At 42.3% G+C, this 23,118-nt stretch overlaps 1 protein-coding gene across 4 annotated transcripts in view; it reads right to left on the minus strand.

Annotated features, from left to right (window-relative positions):
* OXSR1 (oxidative stress responsive kinase 1) overlaps nucleotides 1–23,118 on the minus strand; it is an 88,091-nt gene that overhangs the window by 39,068 nt on the left and 25,905 nt on the right. For all 4 annotated transcript variants that reach the window (XM_068175462.1, XM_068175467.1, XM_068175451.1 and 1 more), the window contains exons 3-4: nucleotides 20,077–20,185; nucleotides 9,294–9,435 (exon numbers count right to left, since the gene is read on the minus strand). In XM_068175462.1, the coding sequence (XP_068031563.1) occupies nucleotides 9,294–9,435; nucleotides 20,077–20,185 (251 nt within the window). The remainder of the gene's footprint in view (nucleotides 1–9,293; nucleotides 9,436–20,076; nucleotides 20,186–23,118) is intronic.

The following is a 23,118-nucleotide window of genomic DNA, read 5'->3' on the forward strand; positions in this document are numbered from 1 at the left end:
CAGCTTGCTTCATCCCTGCTCATCCACAGCCCTCTCAGCAGGTCCTCGTGGCCACTGGCAGCCAGGCCCAGCAGCAGCAGCCAGGCTGCCATAAATTCCAGCAGGGGACCAGCCCAGTGACATGCTTTATTGCCCAGGATCAGGCAAGCACAGCAACTGCAGCTTCCCTCTTCTCCAAGCTGCTCTGTCAGCTGCTGGGCTGTGGTAAAAGACCACGGCCTCCACACAGGAACTGAGCCAGAGGCACAAGGCAACTCATCATTAACTCCAAGACTCAAAACAGTGGAAGCATTTTTGAAGCTACACCTTTATGGGGGCTACATAGGTGGGAATAATTAAAGGCTTCTGAATTATCAATTTAATGGCTGGAGGAAGTTAGATGAATAATCCAATGTTACCATGAACTTTAAAAGCTTTTTTTTTTTAAAGCAGTCTGAAGCAAAGCTTTGAAAGGCAGAAGTGACTGACAGACTGTGGTTTTGCACACAGAGCCATGTGAAGACAAAGCCCACTGGAAAGGACTGTCAGCTTCCATCACAGAGAGCTTTAAGAGTACAGCAAGTACTTGTTTTCTCCCTACCCTACCCATAAGATCCAGGCAGATCACTCTGAGTGCAGTGAAGGCCTCTTGGGAGAGATAACTCCATCCTGTCGCCTGGCACAGGCAAACAGAAACCCCAGTCAGGGCTGCTTGAGAAATTAATCTCCCATTGCACTTCATTATAAAAAAACAAAATATCTTTCAGAGGTTCCACAATGCAGTTACTAGGTACACCCCCTCTCAATTTTCTGCCCTCCAGTGCTGCAGAAGTGGACTGCTGCTTTAAGTAGAGGGTTTGGGGCCCAAGAAACCATGACTCAAATTTGATTTCTTTTAGGTCAAGTCGCTCTGGCAGCTCAGACAAGGGACGACTCACTAAAGAAAGCTGCAGGAGATTTGCCTGAAATTCACTGTCATCTTGGCTGTGTGAATAGCTCCAGGGTCTGGGAAGATGCTGAGGCAGTACAGAAAGAGTTGCAGACCTTAGGCTAACTCTGTGCAAGCCTCTATTATGAAGTGAGCCAGGCAGCAGTGTGTCACATCCCTCACCGTGTCCCTGTCTGTCACACAGCCACTGTTATCGCAGCGCCTGCAATATTCCTTTATCTCAGCAAATAATGTCCAGCTCACACTTCTCATTCCTGTGCCAACTTCATCTCTGATGGTTTGGTGCTCTCATTAATTCCTTCTCTTGCCATGTGGTTCAAGCCTAACAGAGGATTAAAGGGAGGTTCAAGGACGGATCCTGCCTGCCTTGGACTCCACCTCCCATCCATGACCAAGCCTCCAGCCCAGCAGCAGTGCTCAAGTAACCTCAACTGCACATCAATGTGGGGCAAGTTGCTCCAGCTAAATCCAAACCTTTAAAAAGCAATTTTCAGACACATCATGTCCTTCAGCCAGAAAACAGTGCTACAAGCACTGGACCTAGGCTGCCTCCCAACATGGAGATCGTCGAACCATACCAATACTTACAGCCCCACTTTTCTTCCTCCTGCAAATGAGGCCTTTGCTTCACACGTTCACCCCAAAGCACATCACTGCTGCGACATCAGCTCTTGGCAAAGAGGATTTGCCAAACAGCCCACGCTTCTAACAATCCTCAGCAGTTACTGCAAGAGAGAAGCTCCATCTCCAACTTCATACACCACTTTTAAAGTTTCCCCTATTCTGTCAGAACTTCAGTTTTTTCCTCTTGCATAAGGAAAGGACTCTGCCCAGCAGGCTTTAAAATCAAGCTTTCATATGTTGAACAGCAGCTAAAAATGTAGCAGGATTTCTTCCACAAATGCATTTATTCAGCCTGTCCATTTCCTGATCCTACTTCCTAAGGACTGCAGTGGGGACAAGGCACAAAGACCCTTTAACACCTGCTGCATGAAAAGCAATACACAGAATGAGCTGTGGAGTCACAAGGTCTCTTCCTACCCCTGGAGGCCCAGACATTTTTGGGACACCCTGCCTTAGTCATTGGCAACAGAGGGAAATTGCCAAGTTATAACGTGGTCTTATTTCAGTATTTCATGTCAAATACTTTCATGTAGAAGGAGGTGAGTTTGCTTCATGTGGCAACACCAGTGACACCACCATGCTGCAGTATCTCCTGCATGTCAGAATTTGTTCCTAATGTGCCCAGAAATAGGAATTTCAAAAAAATTACCACATGTACATCACCCCAGTTTGAGTACAAGCTGCATCAGGTAGCAGAAGGAACAGGAATGTCAGTGATTTACACAGCTCTCTGCCATGATGGAAAGATGAAAGGCATTCTGACAAAATCAGAACCAATTTGGATCAAATTAGGCCACAAAAAATTGACATAGGTGAGCTCAAAAAGGTCTCCATTTCCTAAAGGCAATAAGCATCCTGTTCTGGAGAAGCAGTGAGTCTATCTCTATACACACAAGGTCCGAGGCATTCCCCATGCAGCCAAGAGCTGTCCCTATCTACAAAGCCACTCACAGCTCCTGCTCAGCCATGTCTGCAACACGACACAACAGGAGAAAGTCAAGACAGCCAGGGCTCACATGAAACCTGTCAAAAAGACTTCCTTCTCCAAAATCTGTAAGGTGACAGCTTTAAGCATGACCAGCATAGGAAGAAAGGCCTCTATTTCATCCAGTTATTCCCATAGAATGGAGAAAGCAGTTATAAAATCAGGTTATCTGTACAATGGAAACTGTAGTTTCCACTGTACAAATAGTCCTGAAAATTGTTCTGAAGTCCTCACTGCACTCTCAATTCACTTGGTGATGCTTTCCAGGCTACCATGAAGGGATAGATTTCTCTGTGGCAGTTCTTTCTTTGTTGTCCTAAATGTGTGTGGATTTTGTCTCATTTTTCTTTTTGAAAGTATTCACTTTTCTTTTTAATATCAAAGTTTTATTAGAACTCCGCTAGGCAAGATATAATTCAATTTAGTAAACATAAAAAATAATTTCTGATGCAACCTTGCAAAAATTTTCAAGTGTGTTTAATATATTACCATACAAATTTAATAAGTGGCCCTTTTCTCCTGCTTTAGCATAAGACACGAATGAAAAGACTGCAGTGGTCTGAATAAATGTTTAAAGAATCTCTACATATGCAGATTTTAGGATCTATGAAGGCCAGAAATTCTGGTGCACCAAAACAGGGAACAATATCCAAAGCCATCTTTTTGAAGTGAGTTATATTCATGTCATGCATCATCCCAGTAGAACAGATGAACAAGACAGTTTAAACAATTACTTGGCTGCTGGAGCGATGCTGCAAGAGCCTATATTGGGTGACCTGGTCTCAGCAATCGACACCAGACAAAGGCAGTGACATCAGAAAGGTGTCACAAACAGTGTTGTACACGTGTGCCTAGCACTGGGTTTCATCAGAGTAAAAGCTAAGAGTTACATTTTCACTTGGCACATTTAATGCTGCAGACAGTGAATGATTATTCCCCCTGGAAACACATCAAATTCAAACACTCCTGACAAATTGAGAATTGCTAGAAACCACCATTATTTGAGTGTACAACTCAGTCATGGATCACTGACCAAAACCTGTCACTGCTGTAGAACCTTTAGGAGATCACCCAACCTCTATTTTCCCACTCTGAATCATACTTTTTCTGCTTCTCATCTCCATGTAGCAAAGCAGAGAGAAAAACCTAAAAACTCCTCTCCCTTCTATAAAAGGCCAGAGTCGTTCTACCAAACATTTGGGTTTTCCTTTGGACTAAACCAAAGTTACTTTGAGCAACTGCAGGACACCCAGTGACAAAGTTCAGAGGTAGCTCCTGGGTGTGAGGGAAATGACAGGGGGACAAACACCTGACTGCAGCAGCCACAACTTCAGGCACCACCCTGGAGCCCACCCGCACCATAGTACTGCAGGGAGTTCCCAAGAGTTGGGGCATCACCTGGAGCTGCTGCAGGGCCCCCAGCACCCCCGTGATTTCAGCAGCAATGATATGATATTTTATCATCAGAGGTTGGAATTGCCAGTTTTTAGACTTCAGAGCAAAGACTGTCTTTATCCACTTTGAGGAAAACTGTCTCCACAGGAGTCATTGTTTCTGGCTGTCTGCAGATTTGGAAGTACATCTGGTTTATATTATCTCTCCCCAACCACAGGGAAGTTGGTGTTTTGTTTTTTTTTTTTTTTTTTTTTTAAGACAATGAATTTCTGGATGATGCAGTGGAAGAAACAGCCACCAGGAAAGCGTGCTGGTGTGCCAAACCACCACAATACACCCCAGTCTGACTGTACAGAGACTGGGGGTTCAGTGGTCCTTGGGCCCTTGACACTGCACAGCAAGGTGTTTATTTGGGGAACAAGTCACCCAGTACAATCTAGAGCAGCCTCTTCTCCTCCTTCCTACTGAGACACACAAAATAACATTTCTATTCTTCTGGCTTCTGAATTGTTTAGAAATTAAAGCTCTAGAATGTCTATTAACTACCAGCTCTAAAGGTTATTTCTACCCATACTGTAAGAGAGAAGAGACCAAAGTACACCTCTCTGAATAAAAAATTGCACTTCCCACAGCTAAGCAATAGCCAACTTTCAAATTACTGCTCTCCTGACTGAAAATCAAACTGGCAAGTTAGAAGTGGAAAGGCTCTGCATCCTGTTATCCATTCCTCAATCCTCCCCTACCAAAGTTCACTTCCAAAACACACTCCCCAAAGCAACATCTCAGCACTGCAGAGAGGAGGGCCTGAAATTCTTCCACAGTATTCCTACAGAAACACCAAAGTACACTATTTCAGAGGCATATTGGAATCCAGTTTAACCACAATACCCGCCAGCATGGCTATCAATGCATTAGTCAGCTACATGAAAATTAAACTTGAATCCTGTAGGACAGCCAAGTTCTGCCAAAATACATCCATCAGCTCCTTCATCTTAAATCAAAAACTTGCTACTGGACGTGAGCTCCTGCAAAATCCCACATGCAAGTATTGGTGATGTGTATGTGCAGATAGATAGATGCCCATTTTTCAGAAGTTATTTATTCTTAGTATGGGTAAAGAGGCAAAGAATTAAACTTTGATTCCCTGTCAAAACCATCCTAAGGTCCCCAAAAAAAATTAAAAAGTGAAACTATCTGGCATAAAAGCACAGCAAGAATATTGTTTCCAGGGTCTCTTCAAAGCCACAGTCAAACAGCTGTCCCAGCACCCTGCTGCCCACATTCTGATTTTGAAAAGACACCAAAAATGCTCCAAATGTTTTGTATGACAGCACAGGCTGATCTAGTTCAGCATATAAAATATGTTGCTGCTCCTCTCACCCTGTAAGAAGTAGAGCTGCAAACAAACTAATAGCTGTATTGCTGTCATGCCAATAGTTCAAGTGCATGCAACTCTAAACCACTTCCCAGGCTTTTTTTGTTTTTACAAAAAAACAGTACAGTATCACATTTATTGTGCTGCAACAGGAGAATCTGGTTATATTTAAGCAGTGTATTATTTCACCTGGACTAACTAAAATATTCTGTTACACAACAGCTAATCATGAACAGAAGATAAGCTCAGAGATAAAAATAGGGAGAAAGACAGAGAGACCTTGTAGCAGTTAATCAGCATGATTCATTTGTCACCCTGCCATACGCAGCACCACCTGAAAAATAAAGCCTTGAAGTTCCCTCCAATAAATCTTTTTAAACAATAAAACCTCTTGGGTTGGTTTTGCTTTAGTTTTATTTCCAAGTCATTCATCAAACTCCTGCTAATCCCCAAATACACAGAAGAATCAGAGTCTAAATGGGGAAGAGGTACAACATACCCTGAGTGTCACCCAGCCCAGATTAGCCTGGCAACGACCCCTCACAGCACGTCAGTCTTGTTTGACTTCCATAAAGAAATGTGGCCGAGCAGATTCCTGCAGGACAGCTTCATCCGAGGGCTTCCGAGTCTAGCCCTCCGTCCTCAGCGCTCTGGCTGGTGCCCAGCTACTTAACTCACTTAACATGAGCCGGATCACTGGGATTTCAAATCCTCACTGGGATCACCGTGCTACGCAGGAAACCACAACAGGGACAGTAGCAGCTGGCACGGGAGAGGGGGACAGGGACAGGGCAGTGAAGGCAGGGAGCTGCCAACTCCCAGATAAGGCTGGCACTGGTGATTTTGGAGGAAGGTGGGGACCATTTGTAATCAATTGTTACTGTGGTATAGAGTGTTGATGAAAATAAAACTGATTTTGTCTTCTCTTTTGTCTTTGCCATAAGGCCTCAGACACTTCCCATCAGCCCTTGCAAGATGAAAGCAAAAAAAGTATCACTTTGGGCAATGTGGGAGACTTCAGCATTTATTCCTGAACAATGGCATCTATTCAAGTTTCAGACTCACTCTGGCTGTTAATTAGGAAAGTAAACAAGAAAAAAAAATAATTTGAGCCTTCAATAGATATTTGGCTTTCTAATCTCCTCCAGAGAATACTGTCAAACTCCTCTCCTGTCCAAAGCAGGGATTTGTACTTCCACACCAAGACAGCTCCCCAAACCTTAATTGGAAGTGGCATTAAGTTCAAGGCAGGCACAGACATAGCAAGATTCAGCAGCAGCAAAATTTCATTAAGTCAGTTTTTCATGTGTTAACTTCATTTACCCATTTAAGATTATGCATAATTTAGAAGTATTGAGCAGCTCCACTGACAGAAATATGTTCTCTGATCTCACCGGTGATTTACAGCCACACTTCTGGTCTACAGTGCCCACAAAATTACATTTGGGACCCAATATTCATCGTTTGGGCTGTGCCACTGGCCTGCCTGTCCAACTTCAGATGTGCTAATTACAGTCATTCACTCATACTGTGTCTCTAATTTTATCAAGTTGTTTTCTCCAAGGCGTAATATAAGCAGAGTTTGGATATTTAGTGTAACCAGCTGAACATTTTTTCTGCTGGATGGTTGCTTGCTTTGGGCTGGCTGTTCCAGGTCTTAACTAAAACCCTTCAATTTTGACCCTTCACAGCTGATCTTGCTCTGGCCTAAAGTTCACCCCAAGTACAGCTGCCCCACACTACAGATACGATAGCTGCAGTTCAGCCATCACTTGATGTGCCTTTCTTTAGAGCCAGATACTTTAAGCTGACCCAGGGGACCAAAGTTCAGTTATTTTAAACACTTCCTCTGAGAGCATCTCAGGCATGGCTGCAAGATTTCCACCTGCCTTTCCCATCAGGCATGACCAGTATTATGACCCCTAGCATTAAGCAAAATGGGAAAACCATACAGATATTCCTAGGGATGAGGAAAGGTCCCAGCTGCACTACAACCTTAAAGTGTGCTTTCCTCAGCAGCACACACACATCTGGATAAAATGGAACACAGCATGATGAACTCCATTAAGGAAACATGTTTCATCCCTCAAAGGCATGTCAGCTTGTCTTCTGCCAACAGCCAAAACAGCTTTGCATCACAGGTAGGAAACCACACAACTTTCCTTCTGTATCCCACTTCTCCAAATTTCCCAGACCACTGTGCCCAGCACAATGACATAATCCAAATCCTTTCCTATGATAAAATATTACACAATTTTTGGAGCAGTCCCAAATAAAGGGATGAAACACTTGCAAAGGGGCTGATGCATAACCACAACCTTAAGCTGCAGCAATGACACAGCTCTGATTTTTTTGCTAAAATTTGGGCAAAATGCTTCAATGAGCAGGATGAGAATGGTCACAGCAGGTTTGATCCAGTTCACTTCCAAATGATTCAATATGAATCATATTTTCTTCAGACCAGCAGTTTGAATTTTGTGAACATGGTATTTTTGCTGAGTGCAGTAAAAAAAACCCACACCACACTCATAAATATATTATCTCTAATCTTTACCACATTTACTAGTTTTGCTTTTCCACTGCAGCCAGCCAAATGGAGAGCCACCTCTCTTCAATACATGAAACATTATGCAGTATCTTCCAAGAAACTGAGATTTAACAGGTTTCTGCTGCTTTAACATACAAATTTCTATTTCACTAGACCAGAAGATAACTAAATCAGCCAAGCAAACCTACTGCAGGTCACAGATGAACACAGTTCTGTCAATTACTTATGGCAAAGTGAAAACTTACTGCTATGTAACTGTAAGTTGGTTTATTACTTTACTCTAAATTCCCAGAGCTGCCTCAAGTCTTATCTCAAAAAAACAAAGTTAAGCAACAAGCAACCAGCTATGAAATCAAAACTGTCTCCAATGAAGACAATGATTCTTGTTAAATCAGAATTTTAGTTGAGACTGGAAACTGAAATTTGAGAAGAAGAATTCCACCTGAATCATTTCCATTGTTTCTTTCGTTTTAATCCAAAATAACCTACAAAAGCCAGTCAGTTTGATTGAAACTATGAATACTTCTTGTATTTTCTAATTAAAACAACATTTTGGCAAAAAAATTACCTCTTCTTGTGCAGCTGTAAGAGGACAGAAACTTACTCCAGCACAGCAGCAGCAATGCTTATAATGGCATTGTACCAGAAGAGAGCCAAGCTCACAAAATTCCCAAGAAAGAAGAGGCTGTTCCAGTAGCAGTCTGTGGCTGGGATTGTGTATATTACCCATAAGCAGTATATTCTATTTTCAGCACATATTTAGGATTGCAAACTCAGTCTTTTTAACACAGACCAGACCAACTTAGCATCTTCTCCTACTGAACTACACCACACCTTGACACCAGGAGAAAGGAAAATGTGATTCAAAAACACATCCCAGACAAACAGCAGAAACACACAAATTTCAGTGATCGGACAAATCACAGGCCATTAGTTAACTGGGCTTTGCCTACAGAAGAAGTTTTTCCATTATTTTTATTTCCTTTTTTTTTTTTAATGAAATTACTCAAATTCAAATTTCATGATGTTGATCTCGCAGTTAACCTCAAAAAAAAAAAATCAGAGCTGGAAGGACTTTTTATTAAATTGCTCAACTCTGCCTACGCAGTGCTCTTGGTAATTTGTAGCTCTGCAAGAAACAAAACCAGTGGAAGTTTTCCAGCTTTCCATCAACTACACTTTGCAGCTGAATGTTGACATTTAGAAAGACATTCCCTATATTAGAACTTTCAACACCCCAAAATTTACCCAAATTTGGCCTAGTCATTGAATATAGACATAGTATATAGAATATAAACATTTGAATTCTACATTTTAATAAAGCTCTCACCTTTACTTTCCTCTCTTTATGCCCTCAGCAATTTATGGGACGAGACTCTGTGCTCAGCTACTCTGCTTCAATAACATTTTATGACAAAGTGAGAAAAACATAAAATACCTGTGGATTTGCCCGTTTTTATGCAGGTAGTCCAGTCCCTCCAGCACCTCCTTAAGGATTGTGGCTATACAGGCTTCATCCAGGACACCAGTCTTGTGTTCTCCTTTGGCCACAATGTGCTTGATAATATCCAAAACAGAGCCTAGAGAAGAGTCAAACATCTTAGTTTAAACTAGAAGAACTGATTCACAGTTAATTTATGTAACTTATCATCGTTTAAGACACAAGAAATTCACTGATGATGGTTAGGATCAGAGTCAGAAGATGAAGCTTTTGCTGCAGGAAAGCAGAGGCAACAATGCACCCCTGGTGGCAGAGCTTCAAGGTGGGCTGTAAAACCTCTGTGAATACAAGCAACTGAGAAGTTATTTGAACAAGCCAAAATGTAAAATGTACACACACATGACACTTGGAAGGTTTTTAAGTAGATACTGATGCTACAGCTGGCTTAGTGCTGAGTACTGGAGAAGCTGAAGGGGGAAATGGAAAAAGCAGGGGGCTGCCAGGACTCACAAGCTGAAGGCAACAAGCTTGATAAAATTAGGCACTATTTTTCAGCTCCTACAAATTCTGTGCAAAGGAGTATCAGGAAAACAATCTCAACTGTTAAGGGCTGGAACAACCCTAAGAGGAAAAAAAAGTGGAAATCATTAAATAGAGAAGAAATTAAGCTGAATTCTGACAATAAGTCCCTTCTTCACTGTGTACAAACTGGAATAGCTTAGATCCTTCCCTAGAAGCATGTTTAGTCTCTCTCCCAAGCATGATGTGAATTACATCATCTTCCATGACAAATCAGGCTTTAGAGAGCAAACCACTTCTTCAAACTGCACCCAGGAATAAACGGAACCGGTGACTCGCACCAGGCCTCTTGTGCAAGGCCCTGCTTTTCACAGACACTGGGTACTGCCCTCTTTGTATTTGCATCTGGACTGAAGAGACTTCTCAGAACTTTTTATTGCTCCAGCATGGGATGGCTAAGCCTCTTTTCCAAAGCCTGTGCCATTTAGCTCCTTCAAACTTGGGTTTCTATGGTTTAATGGCTGGATAGGGACTAGTAGGGGTTTTACAGCTATGGGCACAAAGCAATGTCGGCAGTGCTGGGAAGTTCTTGAAGAATGAGGAAAGCAGGCACAACTGGAGAGCACAAATTGCAGCTTTGTTTGTCTTTGAACAGGAAACTTACAGGGAAAGAACATGCCAGTATTAACTCAGCTAGTTTAGAAAAGCTGGGCTCAGTTTTAGAAAAGTTTAGAGAAGTTAGTTCTTCTTAACTCACAATCAAAAACATAAGAGAAAATTATTTTTGGATCTGAAGAATGGAAGCTCTCGTGAATTTGGCCCATGGGAGAATTAGAAGTTTCACCTTGTAAATTCCCGAAGCAAGTGAAAAATACAAGACGATTTTAGTTTGATTTTCTTTTCACCCTTCAGGTTCAGGTAGACAGAAAAACCCTTCCTCTTTAACATTTATTTTATTAACTATCCCAGCTGAATTTCTAGGCCAAAACAATTGTGCAGATCAGTTTTCACTTAGAAGAGCTATTTTCCGTAGCTTCTCCTACGAAAGCAGAAGCTGCAAGGTTTGAATACAAACACCATGTGGAAAGGCTCATTTTGCACAATTCAAACTGCACAGGAAACATTTACATGGGTGCACAGTGTCCCTTAGTTGGTATAAAGCAGTATATGCTGAGCTCATCTAAAAGCTTGCTGCAGCCAGCAGAGCTATTATTTCTCACTTTCCATCTTCTCTGGCCCACTGGCACCAGCTTCACCTAGACACCAAGACATCCAGTAAACCCAGTGGAAATAAATTGAGGAATAAACTGGTTGCCCTGAACAGCAGCTTCAGCTTCCTCTTACCAAAAAATCTTTGGTTAGTTCAAGATATTTGCAGAGGACACAATCTTAACACACAAGACTCTAACAAAAATAGAAAAAAAACCCTAGAGGAAAATGAAAAAAATACATAAATGAAGTTACATAACATTGCCCCAACATTTTATGCAAGAATACTCAGTGTTCAGCCTTCCTTTATCCCACCCAAGCAGAGAAACACACTCATGTTTAGTGAATTTTGACATGGGTCCTGCCCATTGGTTTCACCCAGACATAACTCAAGTTGTTTTGACATATGTTGGACTTCCTTCATCCGAGCAAGGATATCTTTACTGAAGAAAGGTAAGATTTCAGATGTTGGAGATGAACCCCTTCACTGAAATCTCACCTTTATGTTCTGAGAAAAGCATCTTCTGCCGTGTGCCATAAGGACTCACCTGGCCTTCAGCCTGTCCTATCTTCACATGTAAAGAGTACATGCTCACTAACTCTGAGGCTTCTTATTCTGGACAAGAATTTCTGTGATATCAAAAAAAATCCCACCAAAGAAGCCCCTCCACATCCACTGTTCAGGTTTTTCCTCTGAAATGTGCCTTAATCTGGAGAACAAACTGTCACTTGTTTTAGAAGTCCAGTGAAAATATGTGGTTCTTCACGTACTCGTTTTGTCCTCTTTCCACCCACGACTCCGTTAGCAGACTTAGTTCACAAACATTTCCCTTCTCCTGCAAAGGGCTCAGGGAACATGAGGAGGCAGATCATATGGTGCTCAAATTCATTTGGTCAAAAAATCCTCTATTTAGCCAAGTTAGAGGTTGCATTTAGCCCTGAAAGGGGGGTGGAGGGTAGACAGACAAGAGGGCATGCACAGAGCCAGCCCTCGTTGTGAAAAGGCTGATTCACACTCAGGCTATATATCTGCTCCCAGTCCTGCCTGACACTTTTTAAGCACATTTATTTTAAAACCACTTTCACATTGAGATGTTCATAGAAGTGGGGGAATTTGCCAGTCCTCTACAAAAGGAAGAACAGCAAAAAGGGATCAGCAAAATGCCCACTGCAGGAAAAGGCAGAGAAGCAACCCAAGAGCCACCCTTCTGCTGGAAAAACTGTTCTTAGGACCATCCCCCTTTGTCTGCTCAGGGTTTGGCCACTGGCACCACAGCACCATGAAACTGATTTTTCCAACTCACAAATCAATAAGTTTGGGAGTTGGTTCTGACTCACAACTCAACTGCAACTTCATTAAGCACAGTACCAGAGAATACACAGAACAAAGCCAAGCTGCATTTCCCAGCACTGCTCCATGCAGTGTTCCAGCATTCTGGCTCAGGAAGCCTGGCATGGAGCAACAGAATAACCAAATCCCCAAACAGAAACCCACAGCCAAGGTAGGAGCTATTTTGAAAGGAGAAGTCATGGGAATTTCACTGTCAAGGAAAACACCTCCTGCTAGAAGGCCAGGATTGGATTGCAGCATGAGGCTGATAAATTCAATGCAAAGTTGATGCCAGAGGTCTCAGTTACGTGTGTGACACACTCACTAGGGCAAGACCTCCATTGCCTAAGGACACAGACAAATTCCCACACCAACTCCACTATACTGGACCAAGAGATGAGGGAATCAGAATCTAAAGGGGGAAATGACTGTTTTGCACAGTGGCCTGTTCCCAATCCAGCAATACAATAACTGCTAAAATTAACTGGAAACTACTCCAGCTGAACTGGAACCAGGGCCTAAACCACACCAGAGGATGTGCTTAACAAACTGACCACACTGCTGAGAAACACCAGCATGACTGCAGAGACTGCCGGCTTCTGAGCCAGCTTCAAACCAGTTCAGGAGTAACTGGGAAGAGAGAGCACATCCAAACACAGCTGGATCTCTGCTTAAATGCAGTTTCACTATGGATTTGTGCTCCATGTGCAAACTGCTCAATCTCACTTTAAGACAGAACCTAGTGGCCAGAGGATGAGGTTCACACTGGAAATCAGGTACCCTGCTCTGTATTAAAAGTTACAAGATTTTCAAAGAGAAAACAAATCCACTATAATGTCTCTAGAAAAAAAAAAAAAAAAAATCTTTGACTCCTCCCTAAAATAAAACCTCTATTTTAGATAATGCTATGAAGCACTCCAGTGTGTATTATACATGGCGTTAGGTTTGATTACAATTCCCCCATGATTTTTCTCATTAAAAATTCACAAGTAGCAAGTATGGACTCAAAGTACAGGGAGGTGAACCCTCAGTCAGAGAAAGGAGAAAAAAAAAAAAAAAAAGTTAGGCTGAGGCTTAATGGAAAGCTCTTCCAAGCCCAGAAGGGCCACATACCAAGAAAAGACAAAATAAGACACAGAGAAAAGGGTCAGAACTGGAGTCTAACCATAAATATAAATAATGCTGTCTTTAACAAGGATGCTTAAAGAAAGCTGGTGATGAGCAACTGATCTCAAAGCCCAACGGAAGACAAAGGAAAGGAGACAAGGTTTAGTGATTGATATGGAAAAAATGCAGCTAAAACAAATTCCTGCCCATCAAATATACACTGTGCAGCACATCAACAGGAAGCCTACAAGAGATACTGTGCAACCTGATAAAGCATTGAGCATGACTTGTCGTCCATCATCCAAGTGTCTCAGTGTACTCTGACACCAATGGTCATGGAAATGCACCCACTTAGTAGAGAGAGCAAGCTCTCAGTGCAAACTGTACAGCAGTTGAGAGGGAAGTGGTTTTCTGCTCAAACGCACAAGCTTCCCAGTTTGCTCCAAAAGCTGCTAATGCAGTAGCTCCTAGAGGACAGCACGAGTCAGAAGGAACCTGTACACAGACTCACCCTCAGCTGACAGAGCCCAAGCTGTAACTACTTGTAAAAGAAGGATATTCAGGTTTTGGATATTGACACCAAGCAGACTGCTTGCAATGGACAGTCTTGGATCCCGGCAAAAGCAGTCCTGACTTGCACCCCACACATATCCAGTAAAACTGACTCTTTCAGCACCACGAATTATGTGAATTACCAAGGATTACCTATGGTGACAAAATGAGATTAAAGTTCCACAGTTCACCACCTCACTGTTGTGTCCCTACATCACTTACAAAGCCCTACTATAAAATGGGATCGTGCAGTAACTGGAAATCCAGTTTTCCAGGCAGGGTGGAGACCAAAGAGCCCGGAACTCCTTAAACCAGCTTTGCTGCTGAAGAAAACTTCTGTGTAATCGCACCCTCGGGGCAAGAAGTCCTAATTGTTCCACTGATTCGCTTTCAACAGCAAACCACCACAAACACTGAGGCTTCCTGTTCCAAATCCAGAGCACGATTCCTTGACCTCACCTACACCAGCAAGCCTGTGAAATGGCATTTAGGAAGCCTGTTTCTGACGTTTCTCCTCAGCAGAGGAAGAAAACATCCACAGTCATCAGTGACACTGCTTAGTGCTTCAGCACACTGGGGCTGAAGCAGAGAAGGGCATGAAAACCTGAGCAGAAAGGAAAGCTTGTTTGGAACAAGATTATAGATAAATGCAGGAATATTCCAGCTGGAATTTTACATGCCCCCAGAGGAACAAAAAAATGTACAGCAGAGCTGGTTGCTATGGGAACCGTATCTTGCATGTTATAATATAACTAAGTGACAGAACCAAGATATACTTTAAGTTGAATGCAAAGAAAACTCCTCATTTAACTTCATCTGGGAAGCAAAATGGGAAAATTTAAAAAAGGCAGGTAACAATACCTGCATTGATTGGCCATTTAGAGGTATGGCACAAACAGGCTTGAAAACAGTGCTGAGGAATCACCACACAACTTTGTGAGAACCAAAATCTGCCCCAAACCTGACAAACACTAATGCTGAACAGGCTGAACCTTTGAGAAGGGGGAGTTGGCAGATTCACTGCTGCTTCTTTCAAGACATCTCAGCATTGGCCAGTGGTTTCAGTGAGCCAGGTTGTCATTAGAGCCAAGAATTAAATCTGCACCTTGTCATTCTCTGGCAAACAGATGAGGAAAATACATAAGAAGGAGGAACTGCTTGGATTCAGTACTTCTGGGACTGAAGAATACAGATACAGCTAGAGAGTAGCAAAGTAAAGGAAACTACAAGTTATACAAAACAAAGGAAAAGACATTAACTCTGGTTAAACCTCCTCAGAGAGACAGCTAAGGAAACATCCACTTCTTGCCTCCTTCCCCCCAGGGCATGTGCATGGATGCAGAAGAAATATAGAAAGATTAAGGCAGAAAACAAGATAATACAATAAAGGGAGCAAAACAGCCTATTGCTGTTGTGATCAAGACATTTATAGGAGAAAATCTGAAGACAAGCTAATTTTTCATGCTTTTCTTATTACAGTTAGGAGTGGCAATGTACCTACACACTTTGCATTCTGCAATCATGTACAGTCCCTGCCATCCCCTGTTTCTGACTTATCCCATCCTTAATGGTTTGAAATTAAGTTGTGTTTCTACAAATAAAATCAAAACCCCTCCAGATGAATTAAAAATAGCATATCTCTCTCCTAAGAAAATAATTCAATATAACCATGAAGATTTCTAAGGACCTGTGGTTTATGCTTTGATCATAACTCTCTGTTGGAATTAGGAGGAGCCAGATCAGAGATTAACACAGCAGAACAAGATGTCCTAACTCCCTGGTAGAGAACTAAGATTTGCCTACCTCTTTTGGTCTGGCATTCTGAGCTTCAGATCAAAGGTTGAAGTAAGAAGTTGATTAGCTAATCTTAAAAACTTTTGGAAAATAAAAGGTTTAACTATTTCAATACAGCAATCTCCTTAGCAGATTTCATCAGGAGCCTTCAGGAGGGCAGAATATCCAAGAGCCCTATCTGGAAATGTTTCAGTATTTAAAGGATTTGCACAGTTTAAATGTATTTTGGAGGTTACATCTGCTGCAGGCTAGGACAGGAAAAATTGTTTTGTGATGTAGCAAGTCACCAGGGCCAGCTGTTTCATAGGAGCAACTGTTTTATAGAGTTATCTACAGCCATGGGTCACCTGTGAAATGAGAGCTCTTGTTAAAAGCAGAAATAATTTAGAAGAGCAAGCAGGTCACAATCAGTAAAAGCACAAGAACAAAAGCACAGCTGCTCCTCTTCCTACTAAAAAGCCACAGGAGTTTGAGAGCAGGACTGGGCTTCAGCAGGCTTTAAAAAGGCATGAGTAAAATTCATGACAGGAGAATGCCAGGGAGGCAAAGAGCAGGTCAGCAGATGTCTAGAAATAGCCACTGGATTTTAGTTTGGAGTAACACTGGACTCAAAGGCTGGGGTGTCGAGTTCACGCTGCTAAGCTTAGAACCCTTCAGAACTTCCAGCATTAGAGAAAAGGGTCTGTAATTTCTAATGAAAGGAACAGAAACAGCAAACACTTCACAAACCTGACACAGACACGCATCACCAGACCTGAAAGAGGCTGTCAGTAACTGGACACAGCAGCACCCCTGGTCTCTACCAGCTGCATCTCATCACTGCCACGTTTCTGCCATCAGCAGCTCCACACCTGCTTTGGGCTCAGGGCTGCCAGCTCAGAGGGCTCTGAGCAGTGGCTCCCACCAGCCCGGCTGGGCTCTGATGCACATCAGCTCCCCAACACAACCTCCTAGCTGCTGACAACTTTCAAATATAGAAATCTCCCATCAACACAGTACTTGTGGAGACAAATAGTTCTGTTTCAGTGACAATGTCAGTCAAGTAATTAAGGATCTTTGAGTGCACCCTCTGGTTGTCAGAGGAGCAAGGCACTGTTAGACAACAGCAATTCGTGGATTTAGAGTATTTTCCCTTAGAGACATTTCTAAAACATGTGAATGTATGACCAGGTTAGTATTTTAACAAAAGACTGCAGCCAGAAAATAAATTAAATTGCACTTACAACAACAACAAAAAAGGCTTGCATTACAGATTGGGCTGTCTTGTGGGCCGTTTGTCAAATTAATAAGGTCAGTGTTTGCAGGCTGAAATTAAAACTAGTTTCAGCCTGAAATCACACACCAGCATACACTAACAGAAAAGAGGCAATAAAATTCTGAACTTTACCCAGAATAAATTATCACTAACAAAAGCCATGATCAAAACACAGAATGGACATCAGAATGTATTTCATATGTACTTATTGGGATGTACAAATCTTTTTGAACAGCTAAACAAAATGAACTCTGTTGTTTTGTACTCTGCTTTGGGTCTGTTTTGGTGGAGGGCTTTTTGTTTGCTTGTTTGTTTTTGGTTTTGTTTTGAGGGTTTTTTCTTTGCTTTTGTTTTCTGGTTTAAAAACCAGCCCAAAGGTTTGTTCTGTTGAGAAACCCAGATCATTATTTTTCCCACTGGATGACAGATGACTGCAAAACGAGCCACTTTATTACTGATAAGAACTAAGCTCAAAGGAATGAGAGGCAGTTTTAGAAGTGTCTCTTGTTACACAAATCACTCAGCCTAAGACCAACTGAAAATAGGCTCATTAAAAGTGAATGAAAATGCTCTTCAGTCAGAAAGCTCCAATCACAAGTTTCTTCCCCTGTCTTAAGATTGTGCTGCAGAATCTGCCTATGAGATCTAATATGAGATTCCTGAAGCACCGATATAAAAAAGTGTGAAGTAAAAAGTACATGGAAGAAAACAGCTGAAAAATACCTCACAAGGTATCCTCCTGCTTAGAAAGGTCATTCTCAAAGTCTTTCTATTTACTTTAGTAATTCCTCCAGCCTTCAAATGATTCCTTTTAAGTGAGAAAATTTAACCCTGACTCACAGAAATGCTGGGGAGAGGGAAGAATTACACTCTTACTGGCCTGTCTTCTACTGTAGGACCCTACTCTTCAACATATGCAATAGAATAAGAAGCAGGGAGATTTCCTAGCACTCCTTTACTGCAAGTCCCCCACTAAATGCCAGAGCTGCACATGGGTCAATTATCAGGCCAAAGAACATAAAAGCCCATTCAAAGGGAATATTAAATGAGAAGCAGGTCATCATTTGCACCAGCAAGAGGCTGGTTCTGAAGCAGTAATTATTTTTCCAGAAATTTTCCAGTGTAGTCGTTACATCTGTGTTGCCCTGATAATGATGGTCTGACTTTTCCCCAGCTTTATACAAAAAAAAAAAAAAAAAAAAACAAACCACCTCCACATAAAATTGAGAACAAACAGAGACAACATTTGGAGGTTCAAGGATGAGCCTCATCGTGACTCAATTGTGACAGAAAACTGCTGTGAAGTGATGGAGGCAGCTGTGCATTTTCTTCAAAGAGGTCGTGTACTCTCCTGGAAAAGGCCAAACCCATTGCTGCTGCCTCTCCAGCACCCCTGAAATGCCATTTCCCCGTGTTGTGGAAACTTTCCCATAGATACACTTTCTATACACACAGCAACACTGCTTGCTCTAAGCTGGCACGGGATTCTTTTCCACTCACAAACAGTCATCACATCTTTAATGACCTGTTACACATCTCTCTAAGAAAACAGAGTATTGCTTAATGACACATGAGCACATGAGACATTAAAAACCCTGTAAGACAGACTTAAGGCTGGCATGGAATTTGATTTCTCCCAAGAGAACTGCTAAAATTTTCTAAAGAACACCTTCAAAGAGACATGTTTTATGGTCACTGTTGAGCTCTTGTAAAAAATGCAAACAGGTTTAGCCAGATTTTTCTACATCATCTCCTGGCATTTTACAGCCCACAAAATTAAGCCAAGAATAGAGAAGCCAGGTTGGGTTTTTTTCAAAAGCAAGAAAATAGAGGTTATTTTTTTTTCAGTTTTCAATTCCTGTTTGCTGCAGTTCCAGGAAAATGAAGTCTTCCTAAAGACAGGCCCAAGATTTAGCAACAGCCCTTTGTGTTAACATCCAGAACTTGATTCCATTTCTTGTCTCAACTGTAACTTAAACAGGGATCCTGGAAAATATTATGACTTCAAGTAAAACATTACTGATACAAAATTTTCAAACTGACTCTCTCAAAAGAAGTTATTTCTCCAGTGTCTGAGAGAATAAACTCAAAAAAGGGACGTTTCTCTGGCTCTATGTTAACCAGGCAGTGATTTTCAAAAGACTGCTAGGTGTTACTACTGATGGACATAACACGAGAAGCTACTTCTGAGCTGAATGGGTTGCCATCAAATATTATTCATACAGAATGGCTGGAAAGATGCCAGGTGGGAAGGGACCTGGGGGGTGCTGGTTGACAGTGGCTGAACATGAGCCAGAGTGTGGCTCTTGTGGGCAGATGGGCAAGAAGGCCAGTGGCACCTGGCCTGGGTCAGCAATATGTGGCAGCAGGGCCAGGGCAGGGATTGTCCCCTCTACTCAGCACTGGTGAGGCCACACCTGTAGTCACTTTTAGGCCCCTCATGACAAGAAGGACATTGAGGGGCTGGAGCGTGTCCAGAGAAGGGAACGGAGCTGGGGAAGGCTCTGGAGCACCAGGAGAGGCTGAGGGAGCTGGGAAAGGGGCTCATCCGGGAGCAAAGGAGGCTCTGGGGGGACCTTGTGGCTCTGCACAACTCTTGACAGGAGGGGACAGCCCGGGGGGACAGGCTCTGCTCCAAGGGAACAAGCAGTAGGACAAAAGGAAGCTGCCTCAAGTTGCACTAGGGGAGGTTTGGACTGGATATTAGGAAACATTTCTTCATGGAAAGGATTGTTCAGCATTGGAACAGGCTGTCTGGGAGGTGGTGGAGTCACTATCCCCACAGGTGTTTAAAAGCTGTGGGGACAGGGTTTTAGTGGTGAACTTGAAGCCCCAGTGCTGGGGTAATCGTTGGACTTTCTGATCCTAGAGGTCTTTTTCAACCTAAACAACTCTATAATTTATGAAATGCCTTAATTCACAGGTGGGAACCTTAAAAGGTAAAGAAGGGAGAGAGGAAGGAGGGAGGACCGGTTTTTATACTGCCTTTAGGGTAAAGAAATTGGACCACTCACCTCCACTAAGTAACTTCATCACCAGCCAAAGCTCATCTTTCACCACAAACGATGTGTAGTAAGATACAATGTTGGGGTGATGGCACTGACTCATGGCTTGAATTTCTTTCTGTAGAGAAAAATAAAACATTAGCAGTTGAACAGTGATAATTACTCCTCGGGCACAGAAATTATATTCCTCAAGACACAGCAAGGGTGCAAAGAAAAAGGATACCTAGAAGGTAAATGTAGAAAATCCAGAAATACTCTGAACACTCAGGCTGCATTATACTAGAGCCAAAAGGTATTTCAGGGTGTTCTTCCTGTCTGTCTACAGGAAGAAAAAGTTAACAAAAAAAAAAACCTGGTAAGGACATCAAAGTGGTGGCAATCAAAATACCTCCAGGCAGCTACAACAGAACATTCCCAAAAATTCCCTCCAGTTTGTGACCTAGGAAGTTCGTGCTGACTTCTCCTTTCAGTAAAACACGATGCAACAGATGCCTAATCTGTTGAAGACTATCATGTGGATGAGAAAGGGAAATATTGGCCTCTGGGGGGAAAAAGCCTCTTATTCCTTATGTTTCTTCCCAGCAGGAAAGCAGATGGCTTAGCTCTATTAGGTTGAAGGCACAAGGGACAGCTACTGTATCCTTTGTCACACTGGAAGAAGAGAGAGATCACTTTGAGATTAGAAAGTCAGTAGCTACTACCAGTTGAGGAAAATATGAAATAAGTTGAGATATTAAATTGTTTTGAGTTTTGACTGTGCTTAGTCTTGTTTTGGTGATGGGTTCAGGGTTGAAGTTTTCCAGGTTATGGAGGGAACAACACCACAGAAAACACTGATTTCATTATGCAAGCACAAATCACCACTTTGGACAGAAAGACTCTAAGTTTCTTAGCTGTCCATAGACAAAAGCCATCCACTGAGCCAAGCCTGGCACCCTGCACTGCACCCAGCTGAGCCTTTGTGCTTCAGCCAAGTCCCCCGACCTGACAAATTGTCCCCACCCCAGACACTCATCCTCTCATACCCTGAACTTCTGCTCTCAGCTACAGCATTCCTCCATAGAACACACAGAAGGAGGAGAGCAAGGGCCCTTCACCCCTATCCTTCCCTCCCTCTAAGCACAAGACTTCCCTGGAACTGAAGTACAGGAAAGAGCTCTGAGAAGAATTCACTCGTGCCCAGGACACCCCACAAACGCAGCACATTTTCCTCCTACTCCTGTACAAAGCTCTGCTTGTGACTGAGTTCAGAGTAAAGCCACTGCTTCCCCTTGGCAAAGCCTGAGCTGGCAATCACAGCTCCAAAGGAACAGGCTCATGTTGATTTATCCACTTAGCACTGCTTTTCAGGGAGTAGGTGCCTTTGAGGAATCCAAAGCAATTGGTTCCTCTTTCTGCTTCCCCAGGAGAGGCACCAACTTTCCAGGAAACTTAGCAAGCAGATTAAAGAAGAATCCTTCTAAACAGGAAAGGATATTTGAAGAGGAATAAGCTATTCATCTCCATGTAGCATACTCTGACTAAAAAACACTCTGTGAAAATAAATACAGCCTAAAACAATATATTTTGCTTATTCTGACAGCTCCAGCTCCCTTCCTTGCAAACTTTCACTTGTGTCAAGTCATTTTTCACAAAGGAAATAAAACAGCGACTTTGGAGTTTTCTTTGGTTCTCCGTAGTTCTCTATCTGAAAATTAAAATATACTACACAAGATCAATTTGCACCAGAGGAAACCAAGGTGGAAAGCAGCAAGTAAGGACTGGTAATCCATCCCGTCAGCCAGACCTACCCCAAATCCAACACTCTCAGAAAGTATCAGAGGAGTTGGCTTTATATTTTCTCAGCTAGACTGCCTAAAATATATTGAAGCAGTTTCCTGGGAGATCGAGAGAGTAATATGAGAAATGTATACAAACATTGCATATTTAATATATATTTGTATATGCTACTGTAGTACAGGAGGCAATGAGACAAAGTCTGGACCAAGTTTACTTAAGATCCTAGACCTAGATCAGATTTTTGCTATTTAAGCAGCCCCATACTACCGAATTTTTCAGGCATTTGGTGGCAGTTAACATTTTATTATTATTTTCTAAGAACTTCCTCTCTTATTCACTACCACAATCTGCTCCCTGGGCTGGGAAACACAGCTAAAAAAAAAAAAATAGCTGAAGTCTGTCATGTGCACCAAAGCATAAAGAGGGAAAATAAATAATCATAAACCTGATCTGTGCAATTAAACACCTCTGTCAGCCAGTGGATGTATAATACAGGCAAATTAATCCATTTCTCTCACAGTGTAGCACAGCTCTGAATAATTAATTGCATCACAGCCCACGATTTTCGGTGTTTTTACATTATTACCAATCAGAAGGAGCAGCAGCCAGGCAGACTTTCCCTCCCACCCACAAACCCCCATTTCATTTTCAGCAGTTTTCTAGGCTAATCTCACACTGGCTACATCAAAGCTTGGTTTCTGTTCTCCCCCAAAGAGAGTACCAACATCCTGAAAGCTCAACCCATACAACTGTTTAAAGTGATAGTGGCAAATCACAGGGGCTTTGTGGTTAAAATGCTTCCAGGCATAACTGAAACCAAGCCAATTCTGTCATCTATCCACAGCCTGCTCCAGCAGTACAAATGCAGGGGCTGAAGGGCTGTAGCTAAAGCAGGGATCCCACTCAAGGATCACTGGGCAGCTCTGCTCAAAAACAGAGTAAGAAGGGATAAAATGCAGCAAAACAGCCATTTTGTGAGTAGTAAGCTCAGTTTAATACTATTCCCAAAGCTTTTGGGAGAGTTTGCTGCTCTTCAAACACAAAGTCACAGCAGGTAAAGGTTTCCTCTTCCCACCTCCCTAATAAGATTGCTATCCCCAGATAACAGAGTTACAACTGTGCTTGCCATATTTTCCCCAGCATCAAAACTATATTGGAAGACTGCTAATAAACATCTCAGTGATTTCCACACCTCTGTGATAATTTATTTGGGCTGCTCTATACAAGGTTGCTTTATTCCCTCTCTGCCAACAGCCATGGGTCACTTGATAC

This window comes from Anomalospiza imberbis, chromosome 1, assembly GCF_031753505.1.
Source record: "Anomalospiza imberbis isolate Cuckoo-Finch-1a 21T00152 chromosome 1, ASM3175350v1, whole genome shotgun sequence".
NCBI classification, from domain to species: Eukaryota; Metazoa; Chordata; class Aves; order Passeriformes; family Viduidae; genus Anomalospiza; species Anomalospiza imberbis.